At 41.8% G+C, this 21,925-nt stretch overlaps 1 protein-coding gene across 2 annotated transcripts in view; it reads left to right on the top strand.

The window, feature by feature from the left end:
• The window catches only part of BLNK (B cell linker), a 64,177-nt gene that overhangs the window by 30,535 nt on the left and 11,717 nt on the right, over positions 1–21,925 (top strand). For both annotated transcript variants that reach the window (XM_066601009.1, XM_066601010.1), the window contains 13 exons: positions 6–58; positions 156–196; positions 2,201–2,345; positions 3,163–3,380; positions 5,094–5,157; positions 8,022–8,108; positions 10,003–10,028; positions 10,139–10,161; positions 13,409–13,445; positions 14,721–14,751; positions 16,841–16,898; positions 17,019–17,055; positions 19,673–19,718. In XM_066601009.1, the coding sequence (XP_066457106.1) occupies positions 6–58; positions 156–196; positions 2,201–2,345; positions 3,163–3,380; positions 5,094–5,157; positions 8,022–8,108; positions 10,003–10,028; positions 10,139–10,161; positions 13,409–13,445; positions 14,721–14,751; positions 16,841–16,898; positions 17,019–17,055; positions 19,673–19,718 (866 nt within the window). The remainder of the gene's footprint in view (positions 1–5; positions 59–155; positions 197–2,200; positions 2,346–3,162; positions 3,381–5,093; positions 5,158–8,021; positions 8,109–10,002; positions 10,029–10,138; positions 10,162–13,408; positions 13,446–14,720; positions 14,752–16,840; positions 16,899–17,018; positions 17,056–19,672; positions 19,719–21,925) is intronic.

The following is a 21,925-nucleotide window of genomic DNA, read 5'->3' as shown; positions in this document are numbered from 1 at the left end:
TGTAGCATAAAAAGCAAGTCAACTCCTCCAACTGTCCCAAGAAGAGACTACCAGACAGGTAAAAGGGATTGTATTAGGTTTTATAGTCTTATAATGATCTCTCTATTCCATCCTTGGTACAACAATTTGATATGATGTGTTTTTTTTATCTCCAGGACCACCCGGTGGGGAGGATGACGACTGGTTTGATGAGTTTGTAAGAATTATTTTTTTAGATTTATAAAATAAAACTCTACAAATACCCTTTCCCCAAAAATAAGACCTACCATGGATTTTCGAGGAGGCTTGAAATATAAGCCTTACCCTGAAAATAAGCCCTACCTGCATTACATAAAAAAAGGAATAGGTCACCTAGCCGGTACGGTCCTGGTCCCTTCCGCTGGTCTCCGGATCTCCGACACACTTTTTGTAGTCCTTGGCTGCCCACAGAAGATTACTTCCTGGTTACGGGATTCATAAATGCAACCTTTAGGAAACGATGGCTCTGATTGTTTCTCAAACGCTGCTCAGCTAATCAATACAGTTCTCGATGAACCAATACGATGTCTGTAATTGGTTCTTCGACCACTGCTCAGCCAATCAATGCAGCGCTTAATGAACCAATCACAGCCATTGCATTGTTGAGGCGGGATTTATGAATTGGCCAGTCAATGCCATAGCTCAGCATGTCAGATCTCTGGAGAGCAGCGGGAGGGACCTGGACCAAGCCTGCTAACTATAATAAGACATCTCCTGAAAATAAGACCTAGCGCCTCTTTTGGGGCAAAAATTAATATAAGACAGGGAATTCTTTTTGGGGAAACATGGTATGTATTAACAATTTTCTTGTATTAGTTGCAAATATCTACAAAACTAGCACCCCACCTACAATGAAAGCTCCGACCCTCTTCAATAAATATATCTGCTGGCACATAATATTAGAAGTAGCGGATTACATTTCCAACCCCTACAAATTGCTTTTCTGCTGTTTCAAAATGTTAAAAACGTCCTCTCTGCGCTGTCCCTGGCTCTTCCATGCAGTTCTTTCTGCAGGTGGGGATTTAAAATCTCTGCCTGTTGAAAGTGCTGCTTCTGATTGGCTGAGGTGCTCAGCCAATCACAGATAGCGGCTTCTGATTGGCTGAGCACCTCAGCCAATCACAGACAGCTCTTGCTGAATAAATGACAGGCGAGAGCTGCCTGTGATTGGCTGAGCACTTCAGCCAATCAGAAGCAGCACTTTCAGTAGGCGGGGATTTTAAATCCCCACCTGCTGAAAGAACTGCTTTGAAGAGCCAGGGACAGCGCAGAGAGGACGTGGCTGAGCCCCGGCAGCTGAAGGAAGAGGAGTATGATTTTTTTTTTTCTTTATTTTTATCACCACTTTTCCTTGTTTTTCAGGGAAGGGCTTATATTTAAAGCCATTTCCTGAAAAACTATTACAGGATGCCGGCAGCTGGATCCCCTACCACAGCTGTCATCTGTGACAGCTGTGGTCGGGAATTCTTTATTCCCCACAGGGATGAAGAATTCCTTTGCTGCATCCATCACAGATGTGGCAGGTACAGCAGGGAATTCTTTTTACTCGCGGGAATGAAGGAAATATCTGCCGCATGTGGCAGATGTGTTCTTCGTCCCCGCGGGGACATGGCAGCGGCGGACAGGTAGGTTTTTTTTTTGTTTTTTTTTCGTTTTGTTTTTTTTTTAACACTAAAATTCTTGTATTTCAGGAAAGAACTTATATGTAAAGCCCTTCCCTTAAAAACAATTCAAGGGTGCCGGCAGACCACTGCCTCCAATGGAGCCGCCGGCGGCAGCCGCGGCTCCATTGAAGAAAATGCACAGACCTTCATACACGAGTTTTTTTACACGTACATGGGTACCCACCTATGTCCGCACAAAAACACGCTCGTGTGAAGCCACCCTCAGTCTTTTAGTATATTATATTATAGTCTTGCCAAGCTATGCTGGGCTGCAGGTTTTTGTTTTTTTTCATTTCACACTTTTGGAAAAACATTCAGACTATTTTTTTAACATGCAATTTTCTAGTTTAACTGAGGCATCCATAGATGCCCCATTTTTAGATGAAAACAGCTGCCTATGGTGACATCCGTCATAGGCAGACCTAATGGGGGTCTGCTAGGCTACATGGTTACGTGTTGTGTGATTTGAGTCTTTTGAATGTGAAAAGCCATTTTTTTCTTTTATTTCTTTAACAAAGGGAAGTGATTATGACAGCCCAGATGAGCACTCTGACTCAGAACCTTATGTGGTGCCTATAGAAGATGACAACTATGAACCTCCACCGAATGACAATCATATGCCGCCATCATTTAAGATCATGGTGGGAAACAATGGATATGCAGGTATCTTTAGTGAGGAGGATGTAAAGTTGTTTTTTTAAACATTATATAATGAGTTTTATTTGGTGTTTATGGGAAAGTTCCTACAATATTATCTTTGTCCCATTTCTTATGAATTCCTTCTGCGTTTATTAGTGTTCTCATTAGTAAGTGCTTTTTTTAATCAGGTTTTCCTGCTTAATACCCTCTTTGTTAGATAAAACCAGGGACTATGCCCATGATAATTTCTGCATGTATAAACTCCTAAAGTTATCCATTGCAAACAATGTGCACCACAGTCATCTTTTCTCAACTGTCCCAACTGTCGGTCGCGGAAAATATAGTGTTTGACAAAAAACACTGGAAGCTCCCATAGACTCTTATGGGAGCTGAAACAAAGGGAAGGGAGTTTGCCTTTGTCCGGCGCTTGGAAAAGAAGACAGATGGCTCTATTTAATAATTAGGAGTCATTCCGAGGATTTCTGCCGACCGATGGAATTCCGCGTTACAATGTATTTTTCACGTGATATGCCAGTGTCAATGGACAAGAAACTGCTAATTGATCTCAGGACTCGATCATGGCTATTCTTCATTGATGCGTGTTTCAGCTGCGATGTGGCCGGCATAAAAACGCATCGCCCATGTGAATGAGGCCTTAACCACAAATCACTGTGATCTTCGTCTAGTCCGTATCTAGGGCATAAAATTGTTTTTACTGGATTTTCCTCATCTGGACTTTTTAGTGGTCATAGTTATATTGTTTTTTTTATTAGAAGTTCATCAGCCATGCAATCCTATTTAATTGATACTAATAACCCTATTTTACCTCTTTCATCAACAGATAAAAAAAACGAACCAATGAATATGCATATGAGGCAACCGCCCAAACCACATGAGCCATTTCCAAAGCAACCTTTACCCCCAGTTACCAGTCGATTTCCTGCAGCAAACAAACCATTGCCTAAGCCAATGCCCTCTCCCAGACATCAGCCCACATCATTGCCACCACCAGTCTTCAGAAAGCCAGCAAGCCTACCACAACAGGGCTGTGAGGATGAGGTATGAGGCTATGAACTTTGTAAGATGATTATGGTTTTACGCATCGCCCTGTATCCTAGTTGTGCGGGGGTTAAAAGGGCTTTAATCATTGACATTGACGTTACTCTCCTTGAAGACAGGAAGTCTTCATCTCTCACACTCCGCCAAACTACATTCTCAATTAAGTCATTCATTGTTGGTTTAACCGGTTTTAATAGCATTTATAAATATGCAACTGATTCCCAGGGATTGTCCGCTAATGAATTACTCTACTTGGCGTTCTAATAATGTGTTGGGTTTTTGGTTTTTTTTTACCATTCCAAATGCATATGTAATGATCGGAAATTTGCAGACAAAACGTAACCACTTCACCAGTGACGATTAGTAAATTTATGTCGTGCAGTCATGAAGAGTATATGGGGCGGGCTTGGGAGCTGGCAGCCGTCAGAAACTGCCATGATCCCAGCTAGCTCCATTTGCGGCAGTTAACTATTTAGATGCCGCTGTCGAAGTTGACAGCACTTCAAAACAGTTAGCCCTTTCTGGTGTTCCATGGACCCCTCTCCATGGCACAATTGCAGGGTGCCGATGAGCTAACATGGCAGTCCAAATACTAGTGAAGGCTCCCCGGGTTCCCTTGCTTGGAAAACCTATCAAGTCCTGCCTAAGGCACAGCTTAAAAGGTATCATTGAAAATCATGATATACTGCACTACTGAAGTATTGCAGTACATAGAGTAAGCGATCAAATGATCACAAGTCCCCTAGGGGGACTAAATAAGAATGGAGAAAAAGGTTTAACATTTTTTTTTTTTTTTTTTAGGGCTCAGTCACACGGGCGTTTGTATGCGCGTATGACAGCTGCATTTGCGATCCGCATCTATATAGACCCAATGCTTTGCAAAGGGAGCGATCACATGTGCGAATTTTTCATGCGGACAAACACATGCGGAGAAAATTATAAGACACAACAATTCGCAGAATGCATGTAACTGTGTTCTGTGGCAAATCGGTGTTCTGTGTATGTGCGCTCAATGGGGCCGGCAGCAACAGCGCCGACCCCATTGAGAACATATACTAAAGATCGTTCTTCTCTTCCACAGCTGTCACAGCTGTGCAGAGGAGAATGATGTTCTCCCATTGATTTCAATGGAGCTGGTAATATAGCTGGCTCCATTGAAATCAGTGGGCTGCTGGCAAGCACTGTATTAATTTTCGGGGAAGGGCTTCAAATATAAGCCCTTCCCTGAAAACCATCCTAAAAAAGTGTAAAAAAATAAGAAAAATCTATACTCGCCTCTCTGCAGCTGCCGGGGCTCAGCCTGAACTGCTTTCAGTAGTATTCAGCAGCTTAATGGGCTTAGTGGGCTTCCTCTGATTAGCTGAGCACTGTGACCAATCAGAGACAGCTCTCAGTCTAACCCACCCCGCAAACAAAAAAGTTTGATTTTGAAACGGGCACTACAAAAAGTCTGTGTTGCCCTTTTACTCTAGTGGAGGTTTCTGTCCTCTCAAAGCTTACTTTGTACCCCTGCTGCACCGCCTTAAAATGTGTGTGTGTGTATATGTATATATATGTATATATATATATATATGTGTGTATATATATATATATATATATATATATATATATATATATATATATATATATATATATATAATTTATATATATATAATATAAATTTTATTTTTTTAATCCATTCCTTCCCTTATTTTTATATTGATGTTCTTTCAGGAAAACTATATTGTACCAGAACCTGAAAACTATATTGAACCCGCCAAGGAGCCACTAAAAAAACGTAAGAGCTTTTTCCATCCAGACAAGTAAGATGCATAATTATATACTAAGGTTCTGCTGTAGGAAACAGTAGTATAAGGTCTCATGCACTGGTGTGATGTCCATGTCCATGTGCTCTCCATATTTGCATGGAGTGCACACAAGCTGCATACTGACCCGTTTCAGTCAATGGGGCTATACAGACGTGGTTCTTTACACCATGTAAAGGAGGCCATCTGTGTACATTCTGTTGTTCACTGATCATTGCTAACTAATTCTAGAAAAAAATGAGCACAAGTAAAAAATCAGGTGACACAGATCATACAGAGACATAGAAACCTGACAAACGCGATGACTATGGATGTCACCCGGACATACACATGCAGTGAAATTAGGTCATTTCTCAAGCCCTAAAATCGGACACAATCGTATAAATATATGGCCTCGCACTGCACACATTCAAATGAATGGGTGGTCCGTCAAGAGTGAGGGTGCGGCGTGCGTCAGAAACATGTAGGCGCTAGAGTCTTGTGCAGCTTGTGATTTGGGTTGAATCATTGACTCCATTTGCTGGACATTTTGTTTTTGTGGTCATGCATTTTTGGGTTGCTGATCCATGGAAAATATACTAAATCAAGTAATACAAGTATATCTCCATATAACAGTACCACGCTGCTCCTACAAGATTAACAATGCCTAAATAATACTGTTATACAGTGTCTGCATAATGTCACCCTACAGTGCCTCATAATGCCACTTATGTGCCCCTAACAGTGCCAAAATACTGCCACCAAGAGTGCCCTAGAGATTGCCAAAATACCACCATCTTAATAGGGCTGCCACTATTGTCACCGCAAAAGACCAGCCCAAGTCAAAGGGGGTGTGGTTAGGGGCTGGCTTATCATGACTTATTATTTTACTTCCATTATTCCAGTGGCCCCAGTGGTAATAGTGCCCCTCCCTCAGTGGCCCCAGTAGTAAAAGTGCCCCCTTTCAGTGATTGCAGTAGTAATAGTGCCCCACCACCTCAGTGATGGCAGTAGTAATAGTGCCACACCCCCTCAGTGGCCGCAGTAGTAATAGTGCCCCACCCTCTCAGTGGCAGCAGTAGTAATAGTGCCCCTCCCTCAGTGGCCCCAGTAGTAAAAGTGCTCCCTTTCAGTGACCGCAGTAGAAATGGTGCCCCACCCCCTCAGTGGCCTCAGTAGTAATGGTGCCCCACCCCCTCAGTGGCCTCAGTAGTAATGGTGCCCCACCCCCTCAGTGGCCTCAGTAGTAATGGTGCCCACCCCCTCAGTGGCCTCAGTAGTAATGGTGCCCACCCCCTCAGTGATGGCAGTAGTAATAGTGCCCCCCACCCCCTCAGTGATGGCAGTAGTAATAGTGCCCCCCACCCCCTCAGTGATGGCAGTAGTAATAGTGCCCCCCACCCCCTCAGTGATGGCAGTAGTAATAGTGCCCCCCACCCTCTCAGTGATGGCAGTAGTAATAGTGCCCCCCACCCCCTCAGTGATGGCAGTAGTAATAGTGCCCCCCACCCCCTCAGTGATGGCAGTAGTAATAGTGCCCCCCACCCCCTCAGTGATGGCAGTAGTAATAATGCCCCCCACCCCCTCAGTGATGGCAGTAGTAATAATGCCCCCCACCCCCTCAGTGATGGCAGTAGTAATAGTGCCCCCCACCCCCTCAGTGATGGCAGTAGTAATAGTGCCCCCCACCCCCTCAGTGATGGCAGTAGTAATAGTGCCCCCCACCCCCTCAGTGATGGCAGTAGTAATAGTGCCCCCCACCCCCTCAGTGATGGCAGTAGTAATAGTGCCCCCCACCCTCTCAGTGATGGCAGTAGTAATAGTGCCCCCCACCCCCTCAGTGATGGCAGTAGTAATAGTGCCCCCCACCCCCTCAGTGATGGCAGTAGTAATAGTGCCCCCCACCCCCTCAGTGATGGCAGTAGTAATAGTGCCCCCCACCCCCTCAGTGATGGCAGTAGTAATAGTGCCCCACCTTCTCAGTGGCCAATGAAGTAAACATGGCCTCTATAGTAATAGTGCCCACAGTAGTAACACAACCCCCCACCTCGCCATTAGTGGCTCCCAGTAATAATAGTGACCCTTGTGCCTCTGGCTTGGTAGCAAGTACTTTACCTCACTCTATAGTTCCAGTCTGGTCACCACTGATTATCAGAGACTCTGATTTCTCCCTCCCAGTGCCTGCATTACTGTATGTCCTGTACACAGCGCATATGCTGGGTGGGTTGGGAGTTCAGAGATCAGAGTCTCTGGTAATCAGCAGCAGCTGAACTGAAGCTACAGAGTTAGGTAAACTACTTTGTGGTGGTGTTGCTTCTCGGCTCCCAACTAACAATTTTTTCTAACTAGCCGTTAATATAGCTGGTAAAAAATAAATATGGACACTAGCCTTTGGGTTTAATCACTGCCAGGTCAGTGGTCTACCGGGCGGGTGGCAAACCTACGCCTTAAGTTGCCAAAAATACCACCAAAAGAGTACCAAACTGTGCGGGCTGGGAAAGCTGTACTGGACAAGTGTAATAAAGGGAAGGTGGAATACACAGCTGAATACAGGATGTAAGGCCATACTCACACGGGGCATTGGGGGGCAGTAAAAACTGCACCAAAAACCGCATCAGCAAAACCACCCAAGCTTTTGCCACTATTTTAATGCAGTTGCAGTAAAAGCCACAACCACATTAATCACTGCTGTCTGTAATGAATGTACTTGATTTTACCAATGTAGTTTTTGGTTTCATTGCACCCCAACTGCCCCAAAGTAGGCTTATAATGGGATGAGGTGTTCGGGCCCTGAAGCATTTGCCCCTTTTTTTGACCATTCTATAATTCAGCCCCGATTACTTTCTATGTGTTACAGCTCCAGCAGTGAACCGACAGAACAAACCCGTCCCCCCGCTCCCTGGGAAGTGTCCCGCCGTGCAGCTTCCTGAAACGGAAGATCAAGGTAGGAGCGTGTATTTTTTTCATTTGACTGCGAGTTGATACATTTAGAGCAGGGGTCCCCAACTCCAGTCCTCAGGGCCCACCAACAGGTCATGTTTTCAGGATATCCTATAGTAAGAACACCTGTGGTAATGTCTGAGGCGCTGACAATAATGACATCACCTGTGCAACACTGAGGAAATCCAGAAAACATGACCTGTTGGTGGTCCCTGAGGACTGGAGTTGGGGAACCCTGATTTAGAGCATAAGATATACAATGGGGATTAGCAGAAGAATTAAAATACACTGGATAGTTTAAATGTTCCAGGTTGTAGATTATTGAGCAAGCTTACATCTCTGATCTTGGTTTACTCATTGTAATCGGTTTCCTTCCGTAAACACCGTTTATGATGACCATTCAGTCCATAGTCGTTGCTTTCGATATGTGAGTCAAGAGCTCCCTCCAGTGGGGTCTGAATAAACTATTTTACGAAGTCTCCGCATTCAGTATGTCCATAGTGTTATGGTTACAGTGAGGCATTTAGAAACGTTTCAGTCTTTAGATTTTCTCCCATCGGTGACACATTGTCCTTTGGAGACTAGAATACATTCACAAATGTCTACAAGTAAGGCCATAGTCACACTAGCGAATGCAATAACAGTCCGAGAAAAACCGAGCGATATCGCACTCGTATACCTGCAATTTTTTCTGTGATTATGATGTGTTTTGCGAGAAGTACACATCACGTCTCTGTACATGCGTGAAAAAATCACAAGTTGCTGCAATAGTTAAAATGTATCACATTTGCATGGAAAGCGAGTGCGATGTGATTTACTCATTTCATTTTTCATGCGCCCATAAGAAATGATAAACAGAATCGCCCAAAAATAGGAGATGCAATGATTTTTGTTTTTTCAATGACTGCGAGTGAAAAGTTACCCATATAAATTAACCCATTGAAATCAATGGGTTCTTTTCCCCTGCGAGTTCTGTCCATATTGCATTTGGATGAAAATCATTCATGTAAATGCACCCTGCGAGATGGAAATGGGAGAGACCAATATACCATATTTTAGGCCTCGTTCACACAAGCATGTTTATGTGCGCACATAGGTGCACACAAAACCGAACGACCATGTACGTGCAAAAACACGCATGAGCACAGGTCCGTGCCCATTGCCTTCAATGGGGCTGCCGCTGCTGCCAGGGTCCCCATTAAAAGCAATGTGCTGCCGGCAACTCCTGCAGTGATTTTCGTGGAAGAGCTTTAAATATAAGCCCTTCCCTGAAAATCATCCTTGGGTTGTGTAAAAAATAAAAAAAACATATACTCGCCTTTCCGCCACTATCGGGGCTCAGGCACATCTAGTCGCTTGGCAGTGTAGAGAATTTCTTTCAGTAGGCAGGGATTTTAAATCTCCGCCTGCTAAAAGGGCTGTATCTGATTGGTGAGCGCACAGCCAATCACAAGCAGCCCTCAGCCATTCATTGAATGACAGCTGAGCACTGCCTGTGATTGGTCATAGCGCTCAGCCAATCACAGGCAGCGTTCAGCCATTCATTGAATGACAGCTGAGTACTGCCTGTGACTGGTCATAGTGCTCAGCCAATCACAGGCAGCGTTCGGCCATTCATTGAATTCAATGAATGGCTGAGCGCTGCCTGTGATTGGCAGTTTTAGACAGTATTAATAATTAAGCCCCAACAGATCTGGTAATAGAAGTGTATTGGGAATTGCCGCGGAAGCAGTTTTCTAACCAGATCGGTTGCTTATAATGTGTATAAACCAGGAGTTGCACAGGGAAGTGATAACTAATATTTGCAGTTAGTTTTCTATCACACAGATTCTATTGGAATACAAGATTTTTATATTATTTGCTTTTATTCACAATTTTTAATATATTTTTTCTTTCAGAGCTCTATGTTGTCCCTGAAGATGAGGTAATAAACTTAAGAGTAATTGAATGTATCCTCCAGTGCTGCATGTCGGCTGTATAGCTGTGAACGTAATTGAAGCATTCTATAATTAAAACCTTTTTCTTCTTTTTCAGTCGACTCCCTCTCCGCCTCAAAGGTACAGAAGTCTATTCAATATGTTTTTGCTGCACCTAATCTTATATGATTCTGACAATTGGAGAGATTTATAGTATGCCATAAAGCAGCTTTCTTTGCACTCACAAATAGACTTTAGTTGTTGTCATACTAGTGATGGAAGGAACGGTAAAGCGGGCAACTGATTGGTCATCATTGGTCAATTTATGGTCAAAATTATTAACAATAACCTACCAACATAATTTGATCCTGGAGGTAAAATTGTAAACTAGTACAGTCAGCCCCGTGTGGCGCAGAGTGCTAAGGCAGCAGAAATGCAGTCCTAAGCTCTCGCTCACGACCTGAAGGTTGCAAATTCAGTCCCTGCATGGTTTAGGTAGCCGGCTCAAGGTTGACTCAGCCTTTCATCCATCTGAGGTCGGTAAGAGGAGTACCCAGCTTGGTGGTGGGGGGGGGGGGGAGTAAAAAATAAATTACCTGAAAGTGCTGCGAAATAAGTTGGCGCTGTACAAATAAGATTTATTTTTGTTTTATTTATTTAGCCTCTCCAGGGTCTTAAAGCACCATAAATACTATTGATGACCTATCCTCACCATGTGTCATCAATAGCTGATTGACCGGGGTCCGCCACTTGGGAACCCAGCCAATCAACTGAGCGGATGTATGCTGTCAGCACCGCTATACACAGGGGCCAGAGTGGAAGTGGAAAGCTGCACTGACAGCATATGCCCACTCAGCTGATCAGCCAGGCCCCCAAACAGTGGACTCCAGCCGATCAACTATTAATGATGTTATACACTCACCCGGCTCCCCGTTCCCACGCTAGCGGAAGTCAACACTCAGTCAGTCAGTTTGACTCCTTTTCTTCAGGCTATGTATGTGCACTCCTATAGAAACCAGTGTGAAGTGTACGGCCTGAAGACTGAGTGACTGAGCGCCAAGTTTCACTGGTAATAGTGTGGGATTGGGGAGCTGGGTAAGTATAAAAAGTACAGCCCCAGTCGTCCTCTGTCTTATAAGCACTATAACTTGCTTTATGGTACTTACAGGATATGACAGGTTCCCTTTAAACAGTTGATAACTGAGAAAATCGAACATATGCAACTACTCAGCAAAAAGAGATAAGAAAGGGTCACAATCTCTTAAAATCTCTGGTTTTAAAGAGGTTAATTTTTTATCTTAGATTTGTGCCAGGTGGGTCGCGCATAAAAAACTTATTTGATCTATCAGAAATGAATTGTGGTAGTTTATCAAGTTGGGAAGGCTTACGCCTCCTTGTTTTTTATATTTAGTCATAGTGGGGAAAGCAACTCTGAGTTTGTTTTTGAATCTTCATATTTTGAGACACATAACTTTTTTCTATTTTCTTTTTCCTCAGTTGGGCTGTGTGAAGGCTCATTTTTTCGGACGAAGCTGTAGTTTTTAGTAGCACCTTTTGGAGTAAATACATTTTTATAAATCACATTTTATTCAATTCTTTTGGGAATCTGCGTAACAAAAAAAAAAACTTATTTTGTCTTTCTGTACAGAGTGTGGGGCAAATGGTGTGATATATTGATAGTTCAGACTGTTATAAACATGGCGGTGAGAAATTTATGGATTTTTTTTTTAATTGCTTAGCTCTTTATAGGAAAGCTGGAAAAGTGGAGGGTTAACTTTAAAAAAAAAAAAAAGTAAAAATAAATAAACGTTAAGTGCATCTTTTAGTCTTGCAGGGGACTTGAACTTGCAATAATTTCATCGCTTATACTGTATATTGCAATACTAAGTGCTAAGCCATCGGAACCTTGTATTGCATCCCAAGAGAGCCAATGGGCCCCCCTCCGACTAGCTATTTACACATGCAGTCAGTTTTGACTGCAGCATCTGAATAGCTAACTGCTATGGTCAGTGTAACTCCAATCTTGGCAGTTGCCAACATCTGTCAGAAACGGCTGATAGGCACCGAGCATGTCCAACACTGAACCCGCGCTATATCCTCCTTGCAATTGTATAATGTATATTTACGCAATGTCGTTGGGAAGAGTTTACTAAAATGCTAACGATTAGGTAGAGCCGGATGGTGATTTATCAGGAAAACCATACTGCTCCATTAATTTCTCAATGCCATGTAACAACAATGATGGGACAATTCACAGTACTGGTGTATGAATACTGCTATTAAAGTGGTTGTCCAGCTGTAAATTACTGATGGCCTAGCCTTTGGCAAGGCCATTTATAGAAGATTGGCTAGTGTCTACCACCTGGGATTGCCACAGATCAGCTGCTTTCTGTGCTGGTGCGCTCATGCACAGAGCTGATTTCTGCAGAAAGCAGACGGCTCTGTTTGCACTGCAGTGGTCAGGTTTGGTATTACACCCATCTACTTTAATTGGAACTCTGCCTATAATACTAAGCCTGGCCACTGCAGTGAGAAGAGAGCAGTCTGCACAAGCATAGGTCTGGTAAACAGGAGATTGGTGGGAGTCCCAGGAGGTGGTGGACTTCCACCAATCTGCTTTTGTTTACAACTGAACAACCCCTCTAATCATACTGAAGGGCTCAACAGTTACCTTCCACACAGTCTAGAATGCTGCTAACAGAGCCTAATATATTATGATGAACTGCCCTGCAAATGGTTCTTTTACTCTTAAGACTGATTTACACGCAACGATTATCGCTCAAAATTCGTTCAAACGGCAGCTTTCGAGCGATAGCCGTTGCATGTAAATGTGTTCTCATCGTGCACTTACCATGCACTCTTCGTCCATCGCTGACTTCAGGTCAACATGAAATCTATTGTCCCTGATAAGAGGGACGGCATGCTGTGTTCTCTAAAGGCAGCACTGATAAGATTGTATGCATCCTGCTGCCCACGTCAGAACAAAAGCAATGTATTTAGAGAACAGACTATCCGCTGTTCTCTAAATACATGCAAATGAAGCTAGTTAGCTGCTAATGGACTAATTAGCCCATTAGTACCTAATCCAAAATGATTGCTAAATACTTTCAGTTTCTGACAATTTTTCAGCAATTATCTTTGCGTGTGAATGGGGCTTTAGTGTCCCTATAACTCTATTACACTCTTACTCAATATTATGCTGCTTTGAAACCATTGTATCTATCTGCTTGTGTTACTATATTACTGTTCTTACCTGTAAGTCTATGTTCCCATCTGCAGTGTGGCATTCATTCCTGACACAGATGGAAACATAGCCTAATGTAAATTAATAAGTCTTAAAAATGAACAAAAAAATCATATGCTCTATTTCTATTTTTTCTTTTTTTAGAGGATCCCAACCTAAAATAACTCTTCCATCAAATTTGGTATGTATACAAGCCACTGGCTACATTAAGTAAATGAGAACAGAGACAATGGTTTCACATTGCCTGGAAATCCCCTTTAAATAAATCAAATTCTATTGATGACCTATCCTCAAACATAGGTCATCAATAGTTAATCTCCAGTGACTCACCACTTGGGATACCTAGGATTTCAATGTCTGACCCTACTGTGATCAGCTGATCATCCTGCCTGCCATAGGGTCAGACATTATCATCGTTGTTGGAGGTGAAAGTGTCATAGAAGACTTCGCTTCCATTGAAATTAATTAATTTAATTAGTAGTGAAGTCTTCTATGATGCTTCCGCCTTCGACACTGATGTCGACATTCGGCCCCAATGCACTGTCAGTGGGCCAGACAGTTATCTGATCACCGGGGATTCGGAGTGGCCGGTCCCTAGCAATGAACTATTCGTGCATCAATAGAATTTGCTCAGAAAACCCTTTTTTAATCCCATTTGATCATACCGAGCATCTAATTCCAATTACGATTTGCTAAAATATATTCTAAAAAAAGGGCTCTATCCTGTATGGTCGCCTCATTCCCTTGCAGACGCATAGTCTATTACTGCAGCCTCCCTGCTGAGGGATAGATAAGTTTATAATAACATTAATATATTACCCCCCCCAAAACAACTGAAAACTGTATGTGTGTCCTGTAGAGGGAACTCGTTAGCTAATAATGTCCTGTAATTATAGCAGCATCAGCACTGAGTCAAGCAGTGTGTAGGAATATATTATTGTGAGCTAGCAGGCTTGTGGCAACGGTGACCGTGATGCATCTAGATCTATTACATGACTACAATGATTGCAGCGATCTGTCGAGCTCCATTCACGTGTCAGTATTAGTAAGCAAAACCCAGGTGGGTCTAAAATACGGAGCAGGTGCAAATCTGTCAAGTGCACTTTGTAGGCTCCACTCCTGGTAGCGGCTTGCAAACACTGATGCGAAATACTGACCAAATATTGTCAAGTAAAGGGGGTCTTGGAAGGCGGGAAAGGTCTGAAGCCCAAATAACTGAGCTTTGAAGGGAAAGGCCTCTGTGTACGGCACATATGGCATTTTTAGTTTTCACTGGAGGTGCATTAAAAAAAATTCCCTTACGAAGGTTAACCATCTGCAAGGGACTGACAATTATGGGCCTGTGCAAACAGCCTTGAAAGTTAATGAAAAAGTTTGTCTTTACGTTGCCTGAAAGTCCCCAAAGTAAACTCAGGAACTTGATCCATAAAATACTCTTGATCTGTTTATTCTTTAGGATCAGGATGAATATGAAGTATGTGAGGAATGTAAGTATTGTACTTATTTCATTTTTCTGAATGCTAAGACATTAAAGGGAATTAGCCGCCACAAAACTACATATTGTTTAAATCAAATTATGTTAAATATGTATTTTTTTTTTATTTTTGGTGAATTTTTCAATTCTCAATTTTATATATATTTTTTAAAATCCTACTATCTTGCAGTTCCCACTTTGGCAATTAAGTTTAATAATAGTGTTCTGTACAGCAGCCACATGGAATACAAAAGCAATAGATTGGAGGGGACTCATTGACCACTATAGGAGAGTATAATGAACATGGTGTGTGATTTGTGCAAGATGGGGAGGAGGTGAGCTGTGATATCACCTATTGCGAATGGTCGATGCTGTGTTATCTATATAAAGGTATTCCTTTCCATTATACTCCTCCCTCGAATGATAATGAGATGACTGCTGAGAAGTTTTCTCTACAGAATAGGACATTGTAGGCCACTATTAGACCGCTTTCACAGGGGTGACAAAATTGTGTGATTTTTGCCATAATGCGAAGAAAATGCGAGAAAATGCATGTATGTGAAGCCAATGCTTTACAGTGGGTTCCTTTTACATTAGCAATATTTTCTCTGATGCTATCTTGCCAGAAAAAAAATCGCGGCATGCTCTATCTTGCCACAATTTTCTTTTTTTTTTTTTATAGCCCATGTTTTCCTATGGAGCCTCCTTGTTAATCGCATCGCACAAACTTGTGATTTTCGTGCAATGTGTTTTTAACATTAGAAGGTCATATTGACTTTTTTGATAAATAAACGCGCAATTTTAACGCTGCAATGCGAGATTGTTCTCACAAAAAAGCAGCAATATTGTTGAAAAATCGGAGAAACAAAGACGTGAGTTTCTCGTGGCAAAATCGCCATTGCCCGTCTGAAAGAGGCCTTGGGCTCAGTGGCCAAAGTGAAACCTGCAAGATATCATCAATTTAAAAAAATATACATAGTTACATAGAGAATAAAAAAATCTGCAAAAATGTAAAAGAAAATCCAACAAAAACTTGTATAAAACAATAGGTTATTTTGTGATGAGGACACGTTCCTTTTAATACATGGGGTACTTGTGCTAAAGAGTATGAAAAATACTATGAAAGCTGGGTTACAACTAATATGGCTACCATCCCAGGATCTACATTGTATTCATTGACAACTATGCAATAACAAATAACATCTGGACGGGGGAAATGTTTTTTTCTCCAAGTCAATTACTAATAAATGTCTGTCTTTCGGGAGGACCCAGCATGTCCCACTATTACACAGGAAACTCACTGACTTCAAATGGCACCATGTAATTCTTAATTTTCCCTCCGGAGATGCTGCAACATAACTGAACACTCGCTAACAAGTCTCCGTGATCGCTGGGGTCTCATAGCAGTACACTCTGTGATCAGCTTATTTTAGTGGGACTGTTCCTGTAAAAAAAAAGGGTTATTCAGAGGGGACAACTACTTTTTTAGAGATGAGCGAGCCTACCCGGTAAGACAGTTACTCGAGCGAGCATCGCTCTTCTCAAGTAACTGCTTAGTGATCCGAGCAGGCTTGGGTGGGCGGCAAGGGGGAGCAAAGCGGGGGGAAGAGAGAGAGATCTCTCACTCTCCCTCCCCCCCCCCCCCCCCCCGCAGCCCACCCGAGCCTGCTCGGATCACTAAGCAATTACTCGGGAAGAGCAATGCTCACTGTCTTACCGAGTAGGCTCGCTCATCTCTAATCTTTTCCCTTTTTATTGGCTGATTTTCACTTTCCAGCTGTCATAGCAGTACTCATGGCCTACAATAACCCATACTAAGACTACACTTTTCCTAAATACACAGAATGTTTTTATTGTGTACATTTTTTTCAACCCTTTGGCATCAATAGACAAACTCTAGTTTTGTCCCAAGAGAGAATAGACAACAGTTTCTAGATTGTGTTGTTTTCAGTTTTTCTTTTTGTTTTTGACTCATGTGCAGCCAAATCTAATAATGCAGTTCCTATGATTCCATGCCACAGAGTATATGGGTATATGCAGGTGTTTTGTTTTATCATATATTGTTTTCTTTTCACCTAATTTTATTTATGTTTTTGAAACAGTCATCAGTCCACCAGAACCGCCCATAAAGCCCAAGCCATCGCCTTCTCCCCGAAATGTGTACGTATGGCATGAATGAGAAGATGAAAAATGAATTGTACACATTTATTAAATACTCTACATTTGCAGTTGTTACATAATTGTAAATCTTTGCCACTTTTTTTTTTCCTTTTTCTCTAGGAAACCTAAACCTCCGCCAAACATTGCACAGAAACCGGTAAGAGCATTGTTTATGGCCTGTAAATATTTTATAGTAATTTGGTCCACACATCAATGCCATCTAAAAGGGCTAATATAAGAAGCACAGAGCATCTTGCCTTGATAATGCTTTAGATTCAGTCTCTGGCGGCCAAGCACAAGTTATTATGGCAGATACAATTTTTTTTTTATACATAAAACTAGACTAAAACTAAAATGTACAAATAACCTGTACATCAAAAAATGTTTTGGTGCCCCAAAGTACCCTACAAAACACTCAACACGTAACATATCCACATGTGTTTACTTTAACTCATTTATATAGCCCATACAGGGCTGTACACAGATTGCCATCACTTGCATCAGGCCTGGTCATCTTGGGGGCTCACAATATATACTTGCCTATTTTATACTTTGCTTTAGTTTTGTTTTGTTTTTTTTGAGTATGAGAGGAAACCAAAGTACCCTGGAAGGGCCCACGCAAACTCAAGGGAAATATACAAACTCTGTGCAAATGCTGCCCTTGGTCAGATTTGAACCCAGGGACCAGGACTGCAAGGCAACAGTGCAAACCACTGAGTCAATGTACAGACTCTAATGCTAAGGAGCATTAATATGGTGTTGAGTCTTTGCTACTTTATCATACTCTACTGAGAAGGCTTTTTGGAGCATGGAGGGGACATTCACATGTCTTCAGTGAAGCTGAACCTGATTCCATAAGGCTGTATTAACATTTACATGCCCTACGCTCGTCCAAGAATCACACCAGAATAGGACATGCAGTGATTTTTGTAACTGAGACAAAAGGCGCGCATGTGAATTAACCCTTTCCAATCCACTGTCTGACGTCTAAAGACATTATGATTTAAGGCTGTACAGCTCCAATCTTGGAAGACGTCCGTTGGGGTTCTCTTACTGTATATTGCCAGCCTCTCTGCTGTCAGAGCCTATCCAACGTGTCACCTCATGCAGTACTGGCTTTAGCCAGCAGATAGCGCCATTGTATAACAGCAGAAAAAGAGTAAGCTCCCTAGGAAAACCAAGATACAAATTGGATTGGAAAGAGTTAACCCATCTTGGAATCGGACCGAACTCGCGCAGGAATATCACCTGTGTGAATGCAGCCTAAGAAGGGGGTTGTTTTTCTCAAACAACCACTTTCAAACTGGCCATACAGAAAATGTAACTTATGAGGTGTGAACTAATGAAGCAGGAGGAAAAAACTAAAACCTGGCCACTTAATTAGCCCCATCAGAGTGGACACATCAGATGGTTATGTTTCACTGTAAGTCAAACCATACACAAAGAGTGCTTTTCACACATTTTCATTTTGCAGTGTCTGTCGGAGATAGGAGTCCGTAGGTTGTCATCCGCGTTTAAATAAAAAGATGGTATTCCATATGGTATATGTTATTTTTTAGTGGATGCCTTTATATTGACTGCGCTATTCCAGTCAGTAGAGCAAAAGGTATACCAACATAGACCGTCACGAAGGAGCCAAAAAGGACACTCCTTTTGGCCTCTGTAGGGGACAATGGATATGTTTGGCTAAATGCAATGTGAAAGCAGCTTAATGTGATCATTTAGATCTTTTTTCTAATCTGGAGATGGAATCTGTTTGTTACATTGCAAATCCTAATTGCTACTTTAGGATAACTTGCTCAGAAAAATCCAAAAACAAAACACTGAATTGCAGAACATTCTAAATATGTATCCAGTGAAGACCTCTGCAGTTCTGATTGGCTGACAGTCACCCCTCCCTGCTTTTTTGGATGAGGTTGCCATGGTGATTTTGTAACCAAGCAATGTACTGAAAGGATGTGTGCCTCGATTTTAACAAGCTGCCATTATGAACACGGCTACAATTATAGCACTGAAATGCTCACTGTTCGATATTCATTGATGGCAAAACAGCAGATGACGGTTGTAACATTCTTAAAGGGAATGGATCCCCTATATTTTTTACCTAACTATAATTGAATGGTGAAATATATTTTGTTTTTATAATCTATTTTTATTTTCAGATTTGTATATATTTTTTATCCTATTTTCTGTACATCTTGTCTTTGCTGTAGAGATTTGATTTACAGCAGTCTCGTGGGCCATTCACACAGGAGTTAGACCCATTGATGTCTATGAGGGACTGTTCTAGGCATGCTCTGTGACCTGTGCAGAGGTCACTATGCAGGGAGGGGGGAGGAGGTGAGCTGTGATGATCATTTATTGTGAATGGTGAATCCTGTGTTATCTATACATAGGTATCACCTTTCATTGTAATCCTGCCTGTGATGATAATGAGATGACCGTTGTCAAGTTTTCTCTACAGAAAAGGAAATATTAGCCTCTTATTAGGCTTAGTAGTTAGTGTGAAGATATGAAGAATTTTTTAGGATTTTTTTAAAATATAGATCCTGACGTCGAAAATAAAAATCTCCAGAAATTCTTTAAGGTGTAAGTTGGTGATCTTCAACCTGTTCTAAAAATATGACTCCCCTTTATGATTTGCTGATTGGCAGAACATTCTGAGAGTAGAAGGGAGATACAGGTTGCACAATATTATTAACGATGTGTCTGCACGTACGAAGACTACCATGAATTACATTTTACCAACTAAATGCTTGTTTCTTTATTTAAAGAAATTGATCCCGACTTTACCCCAAAGGGACCTTAATAGTAACATCGGTAAGTTGGTTTTTAATACATAGAAATGCATTTTACTGCCTGCTTCTGAGGCACGTTCTATTGTCCTAATTGGCAATTAAAATAATGCAATGGTTTAAGACAGTGTTCACATATATTTCACTTTTCGATTGCCTATTTGCCATATTTCACTTCAATGCCACCCTAATTTTAGAAAAGTAGGACTCCATAAAAGAGCAGACCTGGTAACGTGCACTGTTTTTAAAGAAGTTGGGCAAATTGGACAATCCTTTCTTTTTTTGCTAGAAGGGTCTTCCAAGCATAGACTGATTGCATGATGTTTTGCTGCCGCAAGCAGATGGAATCTGCTGGGGGAATTGGCAGCAGTTGTCCGATTTTCCAGCAGCACCATCATAGTGGATATGAAGAATTACTTGGTTCATATTTAAATCAATAGCCTGCCTGTGTAGAAGTTTTTTTTACATTAGATGTGAACTGTACAGAGAGATTGGCGCTAGTTTACCTGGTGTTCACACAGGCCAATTCAGAATGTATAGATACAGATGATTGTTCGCCTTTTATACAGTTTCAGCACTGTCAGCAGCACACTCCCTCTTCACATAGAAAGATGTACAGCTGACAATAATGAATTTCTTTCGGCTGCACAAAAATGTGAACAGTCAACAATTAAGCTCTTTGGGTCTAGCTCCAAATGGCCTGGTGACCGGGCAAATAAACGTTCTTGCCCACCCATCTAACAAACTAACAAAACTTGTTATTTGTATAGCGCCAACTTATTTTGCAGCACTTTCAGGTAATTTATTTTTACACCCCCCCCCCCCCCCCCCACCAAGCTGGGTACTCATTTTACCGGCCTCGGAAGGATGGAGGGCTAAGTCAGCCTTGAGCCAGCTATCTGAACTATGCAGGGATTGAATCTGCAACCTTGAGGTCGTGAGCGAAAGCTTAGGACTGCATTTCTGCTGCCTTAATACTCTGTGCCCTTAATGCTCAAACCTGTAGGGTGCCCTAGAGTAGTGTTTCTCAATCCAGTACTCAAGTCTCCCCAACAGGTCATGTTTTTGGAATTTCCTTAGTATTCCACAGTAATTATTGTCAGTGCTGAAAAGTTTGCCAAAGCTGTTCTCCCTAAAGAATATCCTTAATACATGGTCTGTTGGGGGACTTGTAGACCATAGTTAAGAAACACTCTTAGCAGCTGCACGTCACACCTAAAATGGGTATCCTTTTTACTTATTAACTCAGGATTCCCCAACAGGGTATTTAACATTGGGTTTTCTATAAGCAGAAAACAACTTTAAAATATGTCCTGTAGAGCCAATGATTGGGGGATGGTGGACAGAGTTGCTAGGAAGTGGGGAGGAGGTTAATTCACACAAGCGGCACATTCTACAATATCAATCAATAATTCTCTTTTTCTATACATATCCTTCTGTATAGACCACCTGTATAGAAAAGTAGCATATAAATATAATCCACCTATGACCCAACTTTAAGAATGCAGTCCCTAAGATAAGCATGTGTGAACAAACTTTTAGTGCTCACAAAAAAGATGGCTAACAGCAAAAACACGCAGCTCAGTACTCCTATGCATATAATTTGTGAATAAAATTGCATAATTGTTACTATCCATGCAAAAATGTAAAATTCTTTTAGGTCAAAACATGGGCACATCTGCCATGTCTAGTTGATTTTTATTCTGATGAGGACTTGCTCTGACGGATTCACCTCCCTTTGAGCCTACATCTCCAAATCTCTTCAGGAAAAGTGAGTCCTGGGCCATTTACTCTGATTAAACGGCTTCGGACAGATTGGAAACATAGGGTGTATAACAGATATGGAGGTGGCCACTCTTTCTGTCCCAAGCCTAGATCTTGGTTTCCCTGAATATATTGAAGGCTTAGGCCCAAAGAGAGGTGAGTATGTCCCCATCTGAATAAAGGTCATCTGTACGTGGCAGATGGGCTCTCATGTTTTGATCAAAATGTGCCCTAAGAACTTTGCATTTTTATGTGGCTAGTATACATAACCTTTTTATGCAATTTTATTCCGATACTAAATGTGTATGAGTGCTGAGGTGTGTGTTTTTGCTACTGCAATTGTCCCAGCCATGCTTGCTTGTACCTGGACATCTAATTTCTTTGTAGGAAGGTGGTTAGTTGATGCTGTCTAGATGATACAAGACACTAGTTTACCCCCAGGTGACCTGCCTTTACAATAAAAAACAT

Source organism: Eleutherodactylus coqui, chromosome 4, assembly GCF_035609145.1.
Source record: "Eleutherodactylus coqui strain aEleCoq1 chromosome 4, aEleCoq1.hap1, whole genome shotgun sequence".
Taxonomy (NCBI): domain Eukaryota; kingdom Metazoa; phylum Chordata; class Amphibia; order Anura; family Eleutherodactylidae; genus Eleutherodactylus; species Eleutherodactylus coqui.
The sequence above is the reverse complement of the archived record's forward strand: the minus strand, read 5'-3'. Positions and strand labels throughout refer to the sequence as shown.